The 15,906-nt window shown below is 41.8% G+C and overlaps 1 protein-coding gene across 1 annotated transcript; it reads left to right on the forward strand.

Moving 5' to 3' along the window:
• The first annotated feature begins 1,319 nt into the window (after positions 1 to 1,319).
• Positions 1,320 to 15,513, forward strand: Sumo2 (small ubiquitin like modifier 2). Its single transcript, XM_047546720.1, has 4 exons — positions 1,320 to 1,496; positions 3,024 to 3,155; positions 11,441 to 11,512; positions 14,825 to 15,513. The coding sequence occupies exons 1-4, from the start codon at positions 1,476 to 1,478 to the stop codon at positions 14,885 to 14,887; spliced, it is 288 nt and encodes a 95-aa protein (XP_047402676.1). The 5' UTR covers positions 1,320 to 1,475; the 3' UTR covers positions 14,888 to 15,513.
• The last annotated feature ends 393 nt before the right edge of the window (positions 15,514 to 15,906 follow it).

The following is a 15,906-nucleotide window of genomic DNA, read 5'->3' on the forward strand; positions in this document are numbered from 1 at the left end:
CTCTTTGATGTGAAGCTGTTGTAATGATATGCAATTTGGTCTTAGGGCGTGGGTATGGAAGAGGACGGGTCCCTAAAGGTAAAATGAGTTTTAGTTGATATCTGCTGAGTTTGTTTGAGACATCCAAGTGGAGATGTTCAGAAGTATGAAGTTTAAAGAAAGATCTGGACTAGAAATACAGTTCTACCCACTTCCGTTTGAGACTCACTAGGAAATACATGGTATTGGAAGTGGGTAGAACTGTCCCAGGAGAGGGAATACAGTAAGAGAAAAGGGATTGGAACAAAACCCAAGGAAGTTAAGGGAAGGGTTGAGGAAGAAAAATAAATTGCGAAGAGTGTTAAAGGACAGGCCAGAGATGAGAGGAAAACCTACTTCCTGCAAAGTTTCAAGGAATTCAACAGAAGGGATGACGAATGGGACTGAATGGGACGCAGAGTGGATTCGGCAAAGGTGACTTTTAGTGGCGCTATGCGGACAGCACCAGATTGCAGAGGACCGAGGAGTGAGTGGGAGTGAGGGGGTGGCGACGGCTGGCATGGACAGCCTTTCAAGCTGTGTGATCAAGAACGAAGAGCGCTCCGGCGATAAAGTGACAGCGTCGAGTCAGTTCCCCCTGTTCTGAGAGGAAAACACACACAGGTCTCAGAAACAGAGAGGGCGGCTGCGAGGCCGCGGGCCACCGGGCACGCGCGTCGCGCGAGCTTCGTCTGGGTGTCCTCCCGATGGAGGTTCCTGCGGGGCCGGACGCCGGGCCAGGCCAGGAGGTCCGTGAGTGACAGGGAGGCCAAGCCCAGGGCTCCCAGCGGCGCGGAGGCGGTCTTCGCAGTCGAGGCGAGAGCCGGTGGCAGCCTGTTGAGGGTGCAGCTTCAACACCCTTGGGGTTGGCCGAGAGGAAGTGTGATGCCGCCCCAAGCCGCGGAGGCTGCGCCTGCCCCGCGGAACAAGAGTGTATCTCGGAGCCTCATGCTGGGCTTGATTTAGGCTCCCCCTTCCACGTCTAGTCGGGCCGCCTTCCCCGGCCCCAGGTTCACGTCGAAGGCCTCGAGCCTCTCCCGTCCTCGCCGAGGACCAGCTGGAAGCCATTTTGATTATGCTCCACCACAGAAGGAGGACAATACAGCCCCGCCCAGAGCCAGGCGCGCCCCCGCGGCGGCCCGGGTGCGCGTGTCCGCGCCTCTTCCCGACGGCCTGGCGGGCGCCGGGCCCAGGCGGCGGCGGCGCAGGGCGGGGGGGGGGGGTGGTTATGTAAGCGTTGCGCGCTCCCGTGAGGCTGCAGCCAATAGGAGACCCCGGCGGCTCGTGCTCGCGCACGCAGGGTGGGGGGAGGGAGCGCACGACGTGCGCGCGCCCTCTCCCTCGTCCACCGCTGCCGCCTCCTTCTTCTGCCGCTCCTGGAGCTGCTTGTGTGCTCGTTCGGTGCGGACCTGGTACCTCTTTTGTGAAGCGGCAGTGAGGAGACTCCGGCGCTCGCCATGGCCGACGAAAAGCCCAAGGTGAGCTTGGCGCCGGCCGCCTCGCCTCGTCGCGCGGCCGGGGGACGCCGGCGGCCCGGGGCCGGCCCGAGCCCGCGGCGGGCTCCCAGCGCCTCCCGGGCCCCCCACAAGGCCGGCCGCGGCTCAGGCCCGGGCGCTCCGCGCCATTTTCCTCCCTCCCTCCCTTCCTCCCTCCCTTCCTCCCTCCCGCGCCGGAGGAGGCCCGCCGCCCTCCCCCGCCCCCGGGGCCTCCGCGCGCGCGCGGCGCGAGGCGGGCGACGAATCGCGGGCGCCCGCGGGTCCCGGCCCCGCGCGGGCTGCTCGGCCGGCCGCCTGCGCGTGAGGAGGACGTTGGGCGCGCGGTGCTCAGCCTCCGCGGACCCCGCGACCGTGCCGTGCCGCCCGCCGGCGGCGAGACTCCCGGCCCGCCACTCGGGGTGGGGGCGGCGGCCGTGCGGGACCCTTGCCCGGGGCCGCGGCGGCCGGCGACTCGGGAGAATCAATGGAGCGCGGGCGCGCCGAGAGCCGGATGCCGGCGGCCGGGGGTTCCCGGGGAGAGGCTCCCACCTCCATGGCCTCGGGGCCCGAGGGGGAGGGGCGGCGGCCCGGTCCGGTGCCAGCTGCCCCCGAGCCGCGGGGGCCATGTGGCTTCTCGAAGTTGGAGGCCGAGGTCCGAGTGGGGCTGAACTTCGGAGAGGAGCGCGGCGCGGAGGCCCCGGAGGCTTCCCTTGAGGACCAGGGACGCGCTTCTCCGGGCCACAGGGGACCTGCCACTTGGGGTGGTTTGACACGCTCCCCTCCCTCGGCACTGCTTTTGGAGTGATTTGGGGGCTGCAGAGTTCTTTCCACACTTGATCCTGGTGGACTTGGGGTTGGGGCGACGTCTGCACGGAAGACGGGGCAGGAAACTGTGTGTGTGGCCCATGACAACAAAGGGGAGGGAGGAAAAGCCCCTAACAGAAAACAAACAGAGTGATGCTGCTGGTGCCCCAGGTTGCGCGGCCGAGCTAGTGCGGATGCTCGGAGGGAGCGGAGGGCTGGCCTCACCCCGTGTCCCAACGTAGACGTTGGATCTAAGTTATTAGAGTTTGGTAACTTTTTAACAAGAGAATGGAGTTTTGAATTGCGATTTCTCTCCCTGCACTGTTTCAGCAATTATACTTAAAGCACTTTGCGAAGAGAAAGGACACTAATTTTTATCTTTTTTTTTTTGGTGTGTGTGTGTGGGGGGATATTTTGGCAGTGACAGAATATGCCGTTTTAGACAATTCATCCCGAAGAGAACGTTGTACTAAATTGAACGGGACCCAATTTTTAAAATGTATTGTTGTCACTGATAGCGTTTCATGTAGGTTTTTGTTTCCCAGACAGCTATCTGAAGCTGCAGAATTTCGAGTATTTCATATTAATTTTGGGGTCTGAAAGTAGCAGTATGCTGCTTGATCATACCTAATGAGAAACCTGTTGATTTTTTGAAGCAACTTGTGCTGCTGTTGTTGCTACTGTTTTTCACATTTTCCAAATAATACTTTATTATTTTTTCAACAGGAAGGAGTCAAGACTGAGAACAACGATCATATTAACTTGAAGGTGGCGGGGCAGGATGGTTCTGTGGTGCAGTTTAAGATTAAGAGGCATACACCACTTAGTAAACTAATGAAAGCCTATTGTGAACGACAGGTGAGGAATTGATATTCGCACTTACCCTTAATGCATTTTTCTTGAAAAATAAACGTTTCTGGAGACTAGAATGTAGACTGGCATACTATTACAAGACTTTTGTAGGATGAATATACATGTATATATTTGGCATATCAGTTTTATTATGCCCTTGGTATATTGATTACTCATGAAAACCCTTAAGATGCTTTGGTTAGTGTTATGATTCTAATATTAAACCAGAAATACATCAAATTATATTCACTTGGCTAATTCCTGAGGGAATGTAATTTTTAATAAGAAAATGAGTGAACTTGGTAAAATTTCTTATCAGGTTCTCGTTTTAAATCCATTAAAAATTTTTTTTTGTTGGGACATTTTAAATATTTTAACTGCTCTGGAAAGAAATGTGGTTTTAAGGACAAAGCATTAATAATAGAGACTATATATACCACTTAATTACATCCTTAACCCTAGAGGTCAGGAAATTTTTAATCCTGCTGAACCAAGCTTAAATTCATTATAGGGACATTTGCATTTTATTTAGGAAAACAGTATGTGGATACCAAGAAAAGGAAGTAGTGGTATCTTTGAACATATGCTGGATAGTAAATAGGATTTTTTTTGGCGGGGTGGTTTGAACTATTGAACTCAGGGGCACTCGACCACTGAGCTGTATCCCCAGCCCCATGGGTCACACTGAGTTGCTTAGCACCTCAGTTTTGCTGAGGCTGGCTTTAAACTGGTGATCCTCCTACCTCAGCCTCTCTAGCCACTGGGATTACAGGAGTGTGCCACCCCTCCAGGCTTAAAGGTGGCTTTTGCAAGTTTAACCAAAACTCCGAATCCTAGATTTGTTCATTCAACCTGTCAGCAGAAGTGGTTTGTTTTTTGTTTTCTTGAATATATAAAAGGTGAGAAAATCATTTTTTTTTAAGACTGGAATAATTTATCTACATAATGAGATCCTAAAACAACAAAAATAACAAGCCCCCAGATAGAGCTTGAGCTAATGCTTGGGCTTAAATCTGTGACACCTAAGGATATTTGTAGGAAATGGTGAAGTTCCAAGCTTTAATTTATAAGTGTTTTATTTATAATGTAGTAGGAGAACGCTCTGCTCAATGTTTGTTTGTTTATACTGAGAATTGAATGCAGGGATGCTTTACCACTGAGCTGCATCCCTAGCCCCTTTTTTAAATTTTTTTTTTTTTTCTTTTGACTCAGTGTCTTACTAAGTTTAAAGCCATGCTAAATTGCCAAGTCTGGCCTCAAACTTGTGATCCTCCTGCTTCAACCTTCCAAATCACTAGGATTACAAGCTGAGCCATCATATCTGGCACTGTGTTCATAATTTTGCTTTTTGTTTGCTTGCTTTTTGGTACTGGGGATTGAACCCAAGGATACTATGCCATTGAACTATATTCCCATTATTATTATTATTATTATTATTACCACCATTACCACCACCAAGGATTGAACCCAGGGGGGCTTAACCACCTAGCCACATCCCCAGCCCTTTTTTATATTTTCTTAGAGACAGGGTCTTACTGAGTTGCTCAGGGACTCTCTAAGTTGCTGAGCCTGGGTTTGAACTGGTGATCCTCCTACCTCAACCTCCCGGATCGCTGGGATTACAGGTGTGTGCCACCGTGCCCAGCTCCCATCATTTTTTATTTTGAAATGGTCTCATTCAGTTGCCAAGGCTGCCCTGGAATTTGCCATTCTTTTGCCTCATCCAGAATTGCTGGAGTTACATACTGTGCCACCCTTCCTATTTTTTGCTCATTCTTTGTTTTCATATATAAATTTACACTTTCTTTTGGTACTGGGAATTGAACCTAGCAGTGCTTTTCACCACTGAACTATATCATCAGTCTTTATTAATACAGGATCCTGCTAAATTGCTGAGGCTGGGCCTCGAACTTGGCATTCTACCTCAGCTTCCTGAGTTGTTGGGATTATAGATGCGTAGCACCACGCCCAGAATAAATTTGCAGTTCTTTTTGAAGATCTTCAACATATTCTCATTTGAGGAATTTTGGTGAAATCCCCCCAAATTATTAAGCATATGCTTTTTTTTTTTTTTTTTTTTTTTTTTTTTTTTTTTTTTTTTTTTGTGGTGGTGGTACTAGGGATCTACCACTGAGCTACCCCCCTGCCCAAACATGTACTTTTTGTGCTGCAATACTTATGCACTGGTCATCTTCCATATTAGAACACTAGTGCTTCTTAGGATATGGGGAAATTTTAAAGGGTGATCTTTTTGTGGAACTTAAATATTGAAACCTTATGCAAAAGGGATAAGTACAAATAAAAAACACTTTCAGAAAGTGAAGGGCTCAGTGGCACCAGAATGTAATCCCAGTGACTCTGGAGGCTGAAACAGGAGGATTGCAAATTTGAGGCCAGCCTCTACAGTTTATTGACAGAATAAAAAATAAAAAGTTTGGGGATGTAGCTCAGTGGTAGAGTGGATTCAATCCCAAATACTGCAAAAAAAGAAATACAAAATAAACTTAGGCTTTGATTTCTTTTGGAAATATTGTCTTCATATTTTTCAAAATTATTACAAAGTTTTAGGTTTTAAATTGTCTTTGTTTAATACTTTAGAGAGTGAAATCGAAAGAATTTTATGAAGATTCACCATCACCTAGTTCATCCATTCACATTTTATTATAGCAGTGCTTTTTACTCATCTGCCATTTACTAAATACCTACTAGGTGGTAATGACATCAAACTAGGTGCCAGAAAAACGAAAGCATAACATACCCTGTGTACTCAAGATTGTTCTCATAGGAGATTGTTCTGAGACCAAGATTTAATTAGGTCAATTCATAATTTTTGTTTTCCTGCTTTTAAAATCAATTTTAGTATATTTCACAGTGTAAGTAAAGTTTTCCTTGAATTTTTCTGGTTATTAGGACTAATGCTAAGGTTGGGTTATATTTGACTAAATTTGTTAGTCACTCATTTGTGGTAGAGGACATAAACACTGTTTGTCCATAAAAATAAACTTCTAGCTAAGTGTGGTGTGGCACATGACTATAATCCCAGTGGTTCTGGAGGCTCACAGGAGGATTGCAAGTAAGCTAACCTCAGCAACTTAGTGAGACCCCTTCTCAAAAAATAAAAAGGACTGGGGTTGGGCTCATTGATCGGAGCTAAGATCTGATCCAGAAGGAACTCTGAAAGATATTTATTCCTATTTCCTCTTAAGTTGGGAATGACATCTTTAGGTGTTTTTTTTTTGGGGGGGGGTACCTGAGATTGAACCCAGGGGCACTTAACCACTGAGCCACATCCCTAGCCCCGCCTGCCCCGCCTTTTTTTTTTTCCTTTAAATTTTGAAACAGGGTCTCACTGAACTCTTTAGGGCCTCACTAATTTGCGGAGGCTGGCTGTGATCCTCCTGCCTCAGCCTCCTGAGCCGCTGGGATTACAGGCATGCACCATATTTGTTTTTATGTGGTGGTGAGGATCTAATTCAGTGCCTCACAGGTACCAGGCAAGCATTCTACCACTGAGCCACAACCTCAGCCCTGGCTTATTTCACATAGCAAGCTTGATATTCTCCATTTCCATCAATTTACCAGCAAATGACATAATTTTATGATTTTTTATGGCAGAGTAGAACTCCATTGTGTGTGTGTGTGTGTGTGTGTGTGTGTGTGTGTCTGTGTGTGTCTGTGTATGTAGCACAATTTATTAATCCATTCATCTATTGATGGGCTCCTGTGCTGATTCCATAATTTACCTGTTGTGAATTTGTTTTCCCTTTTCTAAGAAAGAGTTAAAATGTCTCAATTGACCTGATTACCCTGCTTCTTAAAGAGTAGGTTCAGGCTATCAAAAGACTTTATCCTATCCAATTTGCATAGCTTAAGTTTTTTGGCAGTTGTGAATTCCTAACCAAGGATTTGTGTTTGTCTTAACTGGGGAATCCAGGCACTCTACTATTGAGCTATATGCCCGGTCCTTTTCTTTTTTAATTTTAAGTCAGGATCTTGCTTTGTTGTTGAAGTTGGCCTTAAATTTGTAATCCTCCTACCTCGGCTTCTGGAGTCTCTGGGTTTACAGGCATGTGTCACCTCACTCAGCTTTGACCAAGGATTTCTTAATAGGGCACTCTGAATGTATTTATGATCTAAGGAACTTCTGTTACATCTTATCTGTAGAGGAGTTCTAGTGTTTGTCTGATGGGCATCTTCAACTGGACATGTAATGGGGAATTCTGTGTTTTACCCCTAGAAATCAGCTTTTTCTTTGGTATCCTCACTCAGTTGAAGTCTAGACCTTGGAGTAAACCAGGTGTGGTGGTGCAGGCCTGTAATCACTGTGGCTTGGGAGGCTGAGGCAGGAAGACCACAAATTCAACAACTTAGTGAGACCCTGTCTCAAACTAAAAAACAGTCTGGGGATGTAACTTAGTGGTGAAGTGCCCCTGGGTTCAATCCCTTGTACCAAGAAAACCCCCCAAAAAACCTTGGAGTCATCCTTGATGATGCTATCGTAACTCATGAAATCCTCCAGCAATTTGTTCTTTTATCTGTGCTGTGTATTACAGTAGCCAGAAGCCATGTCACTATTGACCACTTGGAATATTGCTAGTATTAAGATGTGCTTTAAAATGTGAAGTTATACAATGAAATTTTGAAACCTTAGTATTAAAAAAGGAAATATCTCAATTTTTAAATGTTGATTGATGTTAAAATGATATTTTTTTGTGTGTGTGCATGTTTGTGGTACTGGGATTGAACCTAGGTGCAGTCTATCACTGTGCTATGCCCCTAGCCCTTTTTATTATTTGATACATTTGTTTTTTGTGATGCTGAGGATTGAACCCATGGTTTAACCACTGAGCAACATCCCCAGCTCTTTTTTCTTTTCTTTTTTTTCTCTTTTCTTTTCTTTCGGAGACAGTGTTTTGCTGAGTTGTTAGGGCTTGGCTATGTTGCTGAGGCTGGCCTGGAACCTGCAATCCTCCTGCCTCAACCTCCCAAGTGACTGGGATTGCAGGTGTTCACCCTGGTGCCTTGTTGAACCTAGGGCTTCAGCCTCCTGATTACAGGATTGTGCCACTGCACCCAGCTATGTAGCTAACGTTTTAATGAATAGATGAGGTAGACAATCACATGGCTTGAAGCCATTTTATTTTGGTCTTGATTAGTTACTTCCACAGAGCTTTAACTGTATCCACTAAGATGTAAGCTCTATGAGAATAGAGACTTTTATTTATTTATTTATTTTAATACACCTCCTGGTGCTGGGTATCAAACCCAGGGCCTCATGAATACTAGGCGAGCTCTGTACCACTGAGCCTCATCCAGCCCAGTAGTGACTTCTTGTTCTAAATCAGTACTCAATCGTTAGAACAAGCTCAAAAAATGCTTCTGAAATGGTAGAGTACATTCAAATTAATAACTCCAGTAGTTAGTTTGTATGTTTTTTAATTATATGAAGAATGTGCCCACTGTATGTCAACCACATAGGCTTCATCTGAGAAGCATACTGTTTCATTTTAATATAGATTTATTTTGATTATATCATGGAGTGTCTTGGTGGTTTCAGAGAACACAGAATCACTGATTTAGTCCAGTTCATTTTTGTGAAATGAAGAAACAGGGTCCCAAAGAAATCTCAACTCTCATGTCATAACTAGCTCAGGAATGATGTTGATACAGAAGAGGAACTCAAATTCTGGTTTGCAGAATCTTAAAGGAACATCTCCTTTGGACTTAGAACTTTTATTGAGGAGGAAAAGCATAAAAAGCAGGAGTTAAATTATCTAAGAAAATAGCTATAGGAGATCAGTGACTACAAGTAACTTAATTGAAATATATTTCATGTTTGGGCTTCCAAAATTTTCAGTTTAGCCATGTGTGGTGGTGCTTGTCCTAATCCAGCTACTCAGAAGGCTGAGGTAGGAAGATCACAGTTTCGAGGCCAGCCTCAGCAAATTAGTGAGACCTTGTCTTAAATAAAAAGGTCTAGGGATATAGCACAGTGCTAAAATGCCCTTTTGTTTAATCCCCCAGTATTTCTCATGAACATAAACACAAAATCTCAGCATAGCTCTTTTAGTTATTCTGTGTACATTTTTAATGCTCTAAAATAAGGGATGCAATTTGCTTATGTTCTCTAGTTTTGGCCCTTTTTTCTCTCTTTTGAGTGGCCACACCATTGACCTTACTAGTGGATGTAGTGAAACAAGGATCCCAGAATACAGAAGGTGCTTAGTATTTTATTGATACTTTATTGAAACAAGGAATTTCTTCAATGGAGCATTGGTAAATACAAAATACTGAGCAGTTAATGGCTTGACATTGAATTCTTCCTTTTTTTAAATTTATTTTTATTTTTGAATTCTTCCTTTGTGTAAATACAAAATAAGTTTGTCATTTTGAAATGTGAATTACAGTATGGATGTCACCTGCCTGGTGGGAGATTACTTATATTTTCTTAAGCAAGACATCAAACACTTGATTAGGATTTTAAAGGAAATCATTATGATCTTCATATTTATGGATATATTTACACACAGATTTGGTGACTTGTTAAATAAGGGAATGCAGGTGTTAGCATATGTTTTGTTACTTTGTTTCAATATTTTGAGTACTTGGTTTAATTGTCTCTGAAGGAATTGATATTTAAGGGAGTTTATGTAACAAATTGTAATAAGTTTGAAATTGAACATGATACAGGAGTGTCTATAAGTTATTTTCCTGTCATGTTGTCATTTGGCTGTCATTCCCAACAGCTTCGCTGCTTTTCCCTACCCCTACCCCCACTTGCCACCTCTTTACCAGGTAAGTAATGCTTCTCAAGTAAAACACTGGGATCAATTTTTTTTTTTTTTTTTTTTTTTTGTTTTTTGTTTGTTTGTTTGATTTTTGTTGTGTTGGTACCTGGGATTAAAGCCAGGGGTGTTTAATCACTGAGTCCCATCCCCATTATTTTTTTATGTCAGGGTCTCACTGAGTTGCTAGGGCCTCACTAAATTGTTGAGGCTGAATTTGAACTTACAATCCTCCTGCCTCAGCATCTGGAGTCACTGGAATTACAGACATGCACCACTGTGCCCAGCTTGGAATCAGTTTTGTAGAAGGGGCATGTTTACATGAATTTAAATATATCTTGAAGCCAAACTCAATTTTTGGTGGGGCAGGGGGTACCAGAGATTGAACCCGAGAGGTGCTTAACCACTAACCACATCCCCAGCCCTTTATATTATTATTATTTTTTTTTTCTTTGTTCACCTTTTTATTATTATTAAAAATTAATTTCCCCCTCAATTTTGAGATATAGGGTCTCACTAAGTTGCTCAGGCTGGCTTCAGACTTGCAGTTCTCCTGCTTTGGCCTCCTAAATGACTGGGATTACTGCTGTGTGACATAGTACCCAGCTTTTTGGAGAATTTCTTTTTGGGGGGTGGGGGTTGCTGAACCCTGGTCCTTGTGCTTCCGAGGCAAGCACTGTACCTTGAGTTATATCCTCAGCCCTGGGGAACTTTTTTTGGGGGGATGGGTGTCAGGATTTGAACTCAGGGCCTTGTGCATGCAAAGCCAGCACTCTACCAACTAAGCTGTATTCCCAGCCCTTCCTAGAGAACTTTTAATGTGTGTTTGTTGCTTCAGATTTCCTTCCCAGTGTCTTTGTGACTCACAAATGCAATATTTGTCTCAAGGCATGCTGTGTTCAACTTTAGAGTAGCTGTAATCTCAAAAGAATAAAACAGCTTTAAAAAATGAAGTACTGGTTTTTTCCCATTTATTTTTTTGGTGGTGCTGTGATATAGAACCCAGACCTTGCACATACTGGGTGAGCATCTGTCCACTGAACTATATCCTGAGTCCCACATCCCACCCCTTTTTGGGGGTTATACTGGGCTTTGAACCCAGGGGTGCTTCACCACTGAACTATATCCCTAACCCTTTTTATTTTGAGACAGGGCCTGGCTAAGTTGCTGAGGCTGACCTTGGGTTTATGATCCCTGTCTCAGTCTCTGGAGTTGCCAGGATTACAGGTGTGTGCCACTGCACCTGGCTCCCCAGCTCAATTTATTCTTTTCAAAAAAATCAAACATGCTGCATTTTATTTTTATTTAAAAAATATATATATATTTTAATTGTAGATGGACACAATACCTTTATTTTATTTTTATGTGGTTCTGAGTATTGAACACAGTGCCTCACACATGCTAACTTATTGATGGTTATTTATTTAGATGTGTCTTTTAATATTCATGATTAAATATGTGTGGAGTTTTTTCTTTACATGCTGCTTCTTTTGAACTCTTGTTCAGGGTTTGTCGATGAGGCAGATCAGATTCCGATTTGATGGGCAGCCAATTAATGAAACAGACACACCTGCACAGGTAAAAAAAACCTCTGCTATTTGGAAACATTGTGTGTGTGTTTTTTTTTTTTTTTAAACAGCTTTGTGTATTAATTTGTGAAATTTTTGACTTTGGAATGTAATTCTTGCACAGTTTAAAGGTATGTGAAATATGTCTAAAGGAGAACAGAAAGGAAAAAAATTGGACTAGATTGAGGAAATGCCAGTGGTTTTTAATTACTCAGTTACTACTCAATAAAGGGTTATTTAATTACTTAATAAATCCCATTTTTCCCCTATTGTCAGCAGTATTTGGAGAAAAGGATTAAAACTGTTGTCTCTTTCTTCAAAAATATGTTTCATTTGGTTTTTTTGCTGCAGCCCTTGATCATGCCCAAGGTTCTCCACAGGTAATTGGTTAACTATCGATTCTGCCCATTTAGCTCCTTTTGCTACAGTGATTTTTGCTTTTATCTATTCTCTGGAACTAATGGCTCTAAGTGCCAAGTTTCTCTCTCTTTTCTCTCTCTCTCTCTTTTTTTTTTTTTTTGGTGGTGCTGGGGATTGAACCCACATGCTAGGCAAATATTCTACCAACTGAGCTATATCCCTAGCCCCACTGCCAAGTCTCTTGATACCTCAGTTTGACAGGAAGAACTCTTGGTAATAAGAGATTTTTCCACGAACACTTTTCTATGAAAGGTGATGGTCTCTCTGATCCCTTAATCTTTTTTTCATATCAGTTTGTTCTGTGACTTGTATGGGATTGGCTGTTCTATCTCCTACAGCAGAAACTCTTCCTTAACACATTTTTTTTAGTTGCTGATGAATGTTTATTTTATTTATTTATATGGTGCTGTGGATCGAACCCAGTGCCTCACATATGCTAGGCAAGTGTTATTTCCACTGAGCCACAACCCCAGCCGGAAACACTTCCTCTTTACCATCTCAATTTAAGGCTTTAGTCCTAGAAACAAATAATTTACTTCATAGCAGAAATTTAAATTGCATCATTTATACTTTTGAATTTCAAATTCGTTGCCCAATAAAAGCTAGGAACAGATAAATGTGGCATGAGTGAAGTAGCACATCCAGATATGGTTTTGTTGATAATCTTCAAAAAATTGACATGTCTTGAGTTCTCCAGCAAAGAATATTTTGAAGAAATTTCCATTGGTGAGTCTCCATGGAACAATTATGTATTATAGCCGCTAGGAGGTGCTGTAGTCTCTATAAATGAGGGGGAAATGGTCTCTTTTGAAGGCATTTAAAGTTACATTTCTGGCTGGGGAGATAGCTCAGCTGGTAGAGTGCTTGCCTTGCAATCACAAGGCCCTGAGTTCAATCCCCAGTACCGCAATAAATAAATAAATAAATAACACCTTACATTTCAGTATGCAAATGGTAAAACTTAATGAAAGAGCATTTGATCTTGAGGTGGGCTTGGTGGTGCACATCTGTAATCCCAGCAATTTGGGAGGCTGAGGCAGGATTGCAAGTTTAGGGTTAGCCTTTGCAATTTTGCAAGATCCTGTCTCAAAAAATATAAAGATCTGGGGATGTGGCTTAGTGATAAAGCCACTAAGTTCAATCCCCAGTACAGGGTTGGTGGTGGAGAAAAAAACTGACCTTGATGGATTATAAAATATTTAAATACAACTTGGAATTATTTGGTTCATTTTAGAGTTCTCACAGTATTTGTCAAATTACATAATTGTGGTAAATCAGAGTTTAACAGCTTTTTTTATGTATATTCTTTTTAAGAGCGCAGTTAGGGGTGTGACAAGAGAAGAATGGAGGAACTTTGGATGGTGTAGTGCAAAATGGGGTGGGAGGAGGTGGGGGAAGGAAAGTAATAGACTGAGACAGACATCATTACCCTATATACATGTATGATTACATGAATGGTGTGACTCTACATTGTGTACAACCATAGAAATGAAAAGTTCTACCCCATTTGTGTACATTGAATCAAAATGCAGTCTGTTAAAAAAAAAAAAAAAGCAGTTAGTATGTGCCCCGCATTCTGCTTAATGGCTTAGTGATAGTTCATTTTAGTTCATTTTACAGAACTGGGGAATGAGAGTCATGAATTCATTTTAGTAGGTTCTGGGAATTGAACCTGGGGTACTTTATCACTGAGCAATACATCCACAGCCTTTTTTTTTTTTTTTTTTTTTTTTTTTTTTGAGGCAGGTCTGCCTAAATTGTTAAGGCAGTCCTTGAATTTGTTTTCCTTTTACCTCCTGCCTCTGCCTATCCAGTACAATCCTTGGGATTATAGGCAAATTGCTATAATTAGCTAGAGTTAAGAATATTTTAGTATTTAATATTATCCCTACTTTAAGTATATTTGTACTTCCTTAGAGTTTCCTTTCTTTTCCTTAGATATCCAAGGAAACTATTTTTATCTTCAGAAAAATCACTTTTTAGCTATAATCCCAGAAACTCTTAAGGCTGAGGCAGGAGGATTGCAAGTTCCAGGCCAAATTGAACAATTTTGTGAGACCCTCCCTCAAAATAAAAATTTAAAAAGAGCTGGGAATGTAGCTCAGTGATAGACCACCCCTGGTTTTAGTCCTCTGTTCTGAGAGACAGGGTGATCAGTTTTTAGAAGGAATGGTTTAAAAGTTAATTTGTAGCATAGGAAACAATTATGAAGCTGATTGACTTTATAGTGTTTCCATGTGTGCTAAGACCTTACTATTACCATTGTTGTTTTACATATAGTGTGTGGACAGTAAATCTTATCAACTACATTTTTTTTAATAGCATTTAGAATTTTGAATATTTTTTATATAAATAAATATCCATGATGAAGCAATTCAAAACTCTTATTGCCAATTATCTCCACCCTTGATGCCATCTTCATGCCTCTCCATTCTTGATGCCCTTGATCCTCTATTTTGCATAAGGATTGTGTGTGTGGATACTGTGCACACATACACACACCCACACACAACCTGTCGACATTTTCATAGAATTGTAAAAAACAAAAACAAATCTAATCATACCATAAGCTATTAATCTGCTTAGTTTTTACTTTTGGTTTTTAGCCTAATACTGTACCTTTGGGATATAACTATTATATTTTATTTCTTTAGGTTTTTATTGACTTTGAAGTTATTCCCCATCTTTTTCTGATCTAAATATTGCAGTGAGGTCCAATGGATATTCATGGACATGTTTAGCTTTTTAACTTAAAAAATAAGATTTCTGTAGCATTCATTTAAAAAAGAAGCCAAGTGAAAAATGACTTAATTAGAATTCGATGCCTAATTAAGCTATGATATCTAAGATAATCAGTGGTCTTAAATTTGTTTTTTTATTTTTTTTATTTTTTTTATACTAGTTGGAAATGGAGGATGAAGATACAATTGATGTGTTCCAGCAGCAGACAGGAGGTGTCTACTAAAAAGGGAACCTGCTACTTTACTTCAGAACTCTGTTCCTACAGACCAAGAATACATTCTTAATTAGAAAACTGCAATTTGGTTCCACCACATCCTGACTACTACAGTATAGTTTTCTCTATTCTTTCATTTTCCCCTTCCCCATTCCTTTATTGTACATAAAGTAACTGGTGTATGTGCACAAGCATATTGCATTTTTTTTTTTTTTTAACTAAATGGCCAATGATATGTTTTGATTGACATCAAATGGAGATGGGATGGGGAAAAATACTGGTTCTGTGAAATTATCCCCTTTCTCCATTAGTGGCATGCTCATTCAGCTCTTATCTTTATATTCCAGTAAGTTATTTTGCTCTCACTGTTTTAACAAAAAACAAAAAACAAAAAAAAAAAAACCTGAACAACATAAAAATCCTTGCATACCTTGTTCGATTGGAGAATTTTAATGTTTTTCATTTATCATTGTAAAACCAAGGACAATTTTATAACTTTTTTGTACGTAGCTGTTACATGTAGGGCAATCTGTCTTTAAGTAGGGGTAAATTACTCTTAAAAAAAAAGATTCCTAGATAGTTTTCCCTTCAAGTCAAGCGTCTTGTTGTTTAAATAAACTTCTTGTTTAAAATGAGCTGTTTTCTTTATTGAGGAGTATTAAATAGAAAGCTGAAGCCTAGAATGAAAACATGATATGAATGGGCCTGTTGGAAGTAACATTTTAGGAAAGAAATGAAGGTGCTAAGCATTTCTGAGAGACTTGATACAAAACAAGGAATAGCAAAGTTGTATAAATGATTAGCATTGGAATTTTCAGCCTCTTCAAAAAAAGCTCTGGTGCCAGGCTTGGTACACCTGTTATCCTAGCAGCTCAGGAGGCTGAGGCAGGAGGATCAGATCTCAAGTTCAAAGCCAGCCTCAGCAAAGGCCCTTAGCAACTTAGTGAGACCCTGTCTCTGAAAGGGCTGGGGATGTGACAAAGTGTTCAGTCCTTCTGGGTTCAATTCCTGCTGTCAAAAACAAAAAA

This window comes from Sciurus carolinensis, chromosome 3, assembly GCF_902686445.1.
Source record: "Sciurus carolinensis chromosome 3, mSciCar1.2, whole genome shotgun sequence".
Lineage (NCBI taxonomy): Eukaryota > Metazoa > Chordata > Mammalia > Rodentia > Sciuridae > Sciurus > Sciurus carolinensis.

Bases quoted from the DNA above. Each gene is read 5' to 3' on its own strand.
- Sumo2 (XM_047546720.1), top strand. From the start codon at position 1,476: ATGGCCGACGAAAAGCCCAAG. The intron at 3,156-11,440 runs GTGAGGAATTGA...ACTCTTGTTCAG, and splicing joins AAGCCTATTGTGAACGACAG to GGTTTGTCGATGAGGCAGAT. The intron at 11,513-14,824 runs GTAAAAAAAACC...TTTTTATACTAG, and splicing joins AAACAGACACACCTGCACAG to TTGGAAATGGAGGATGAAGA.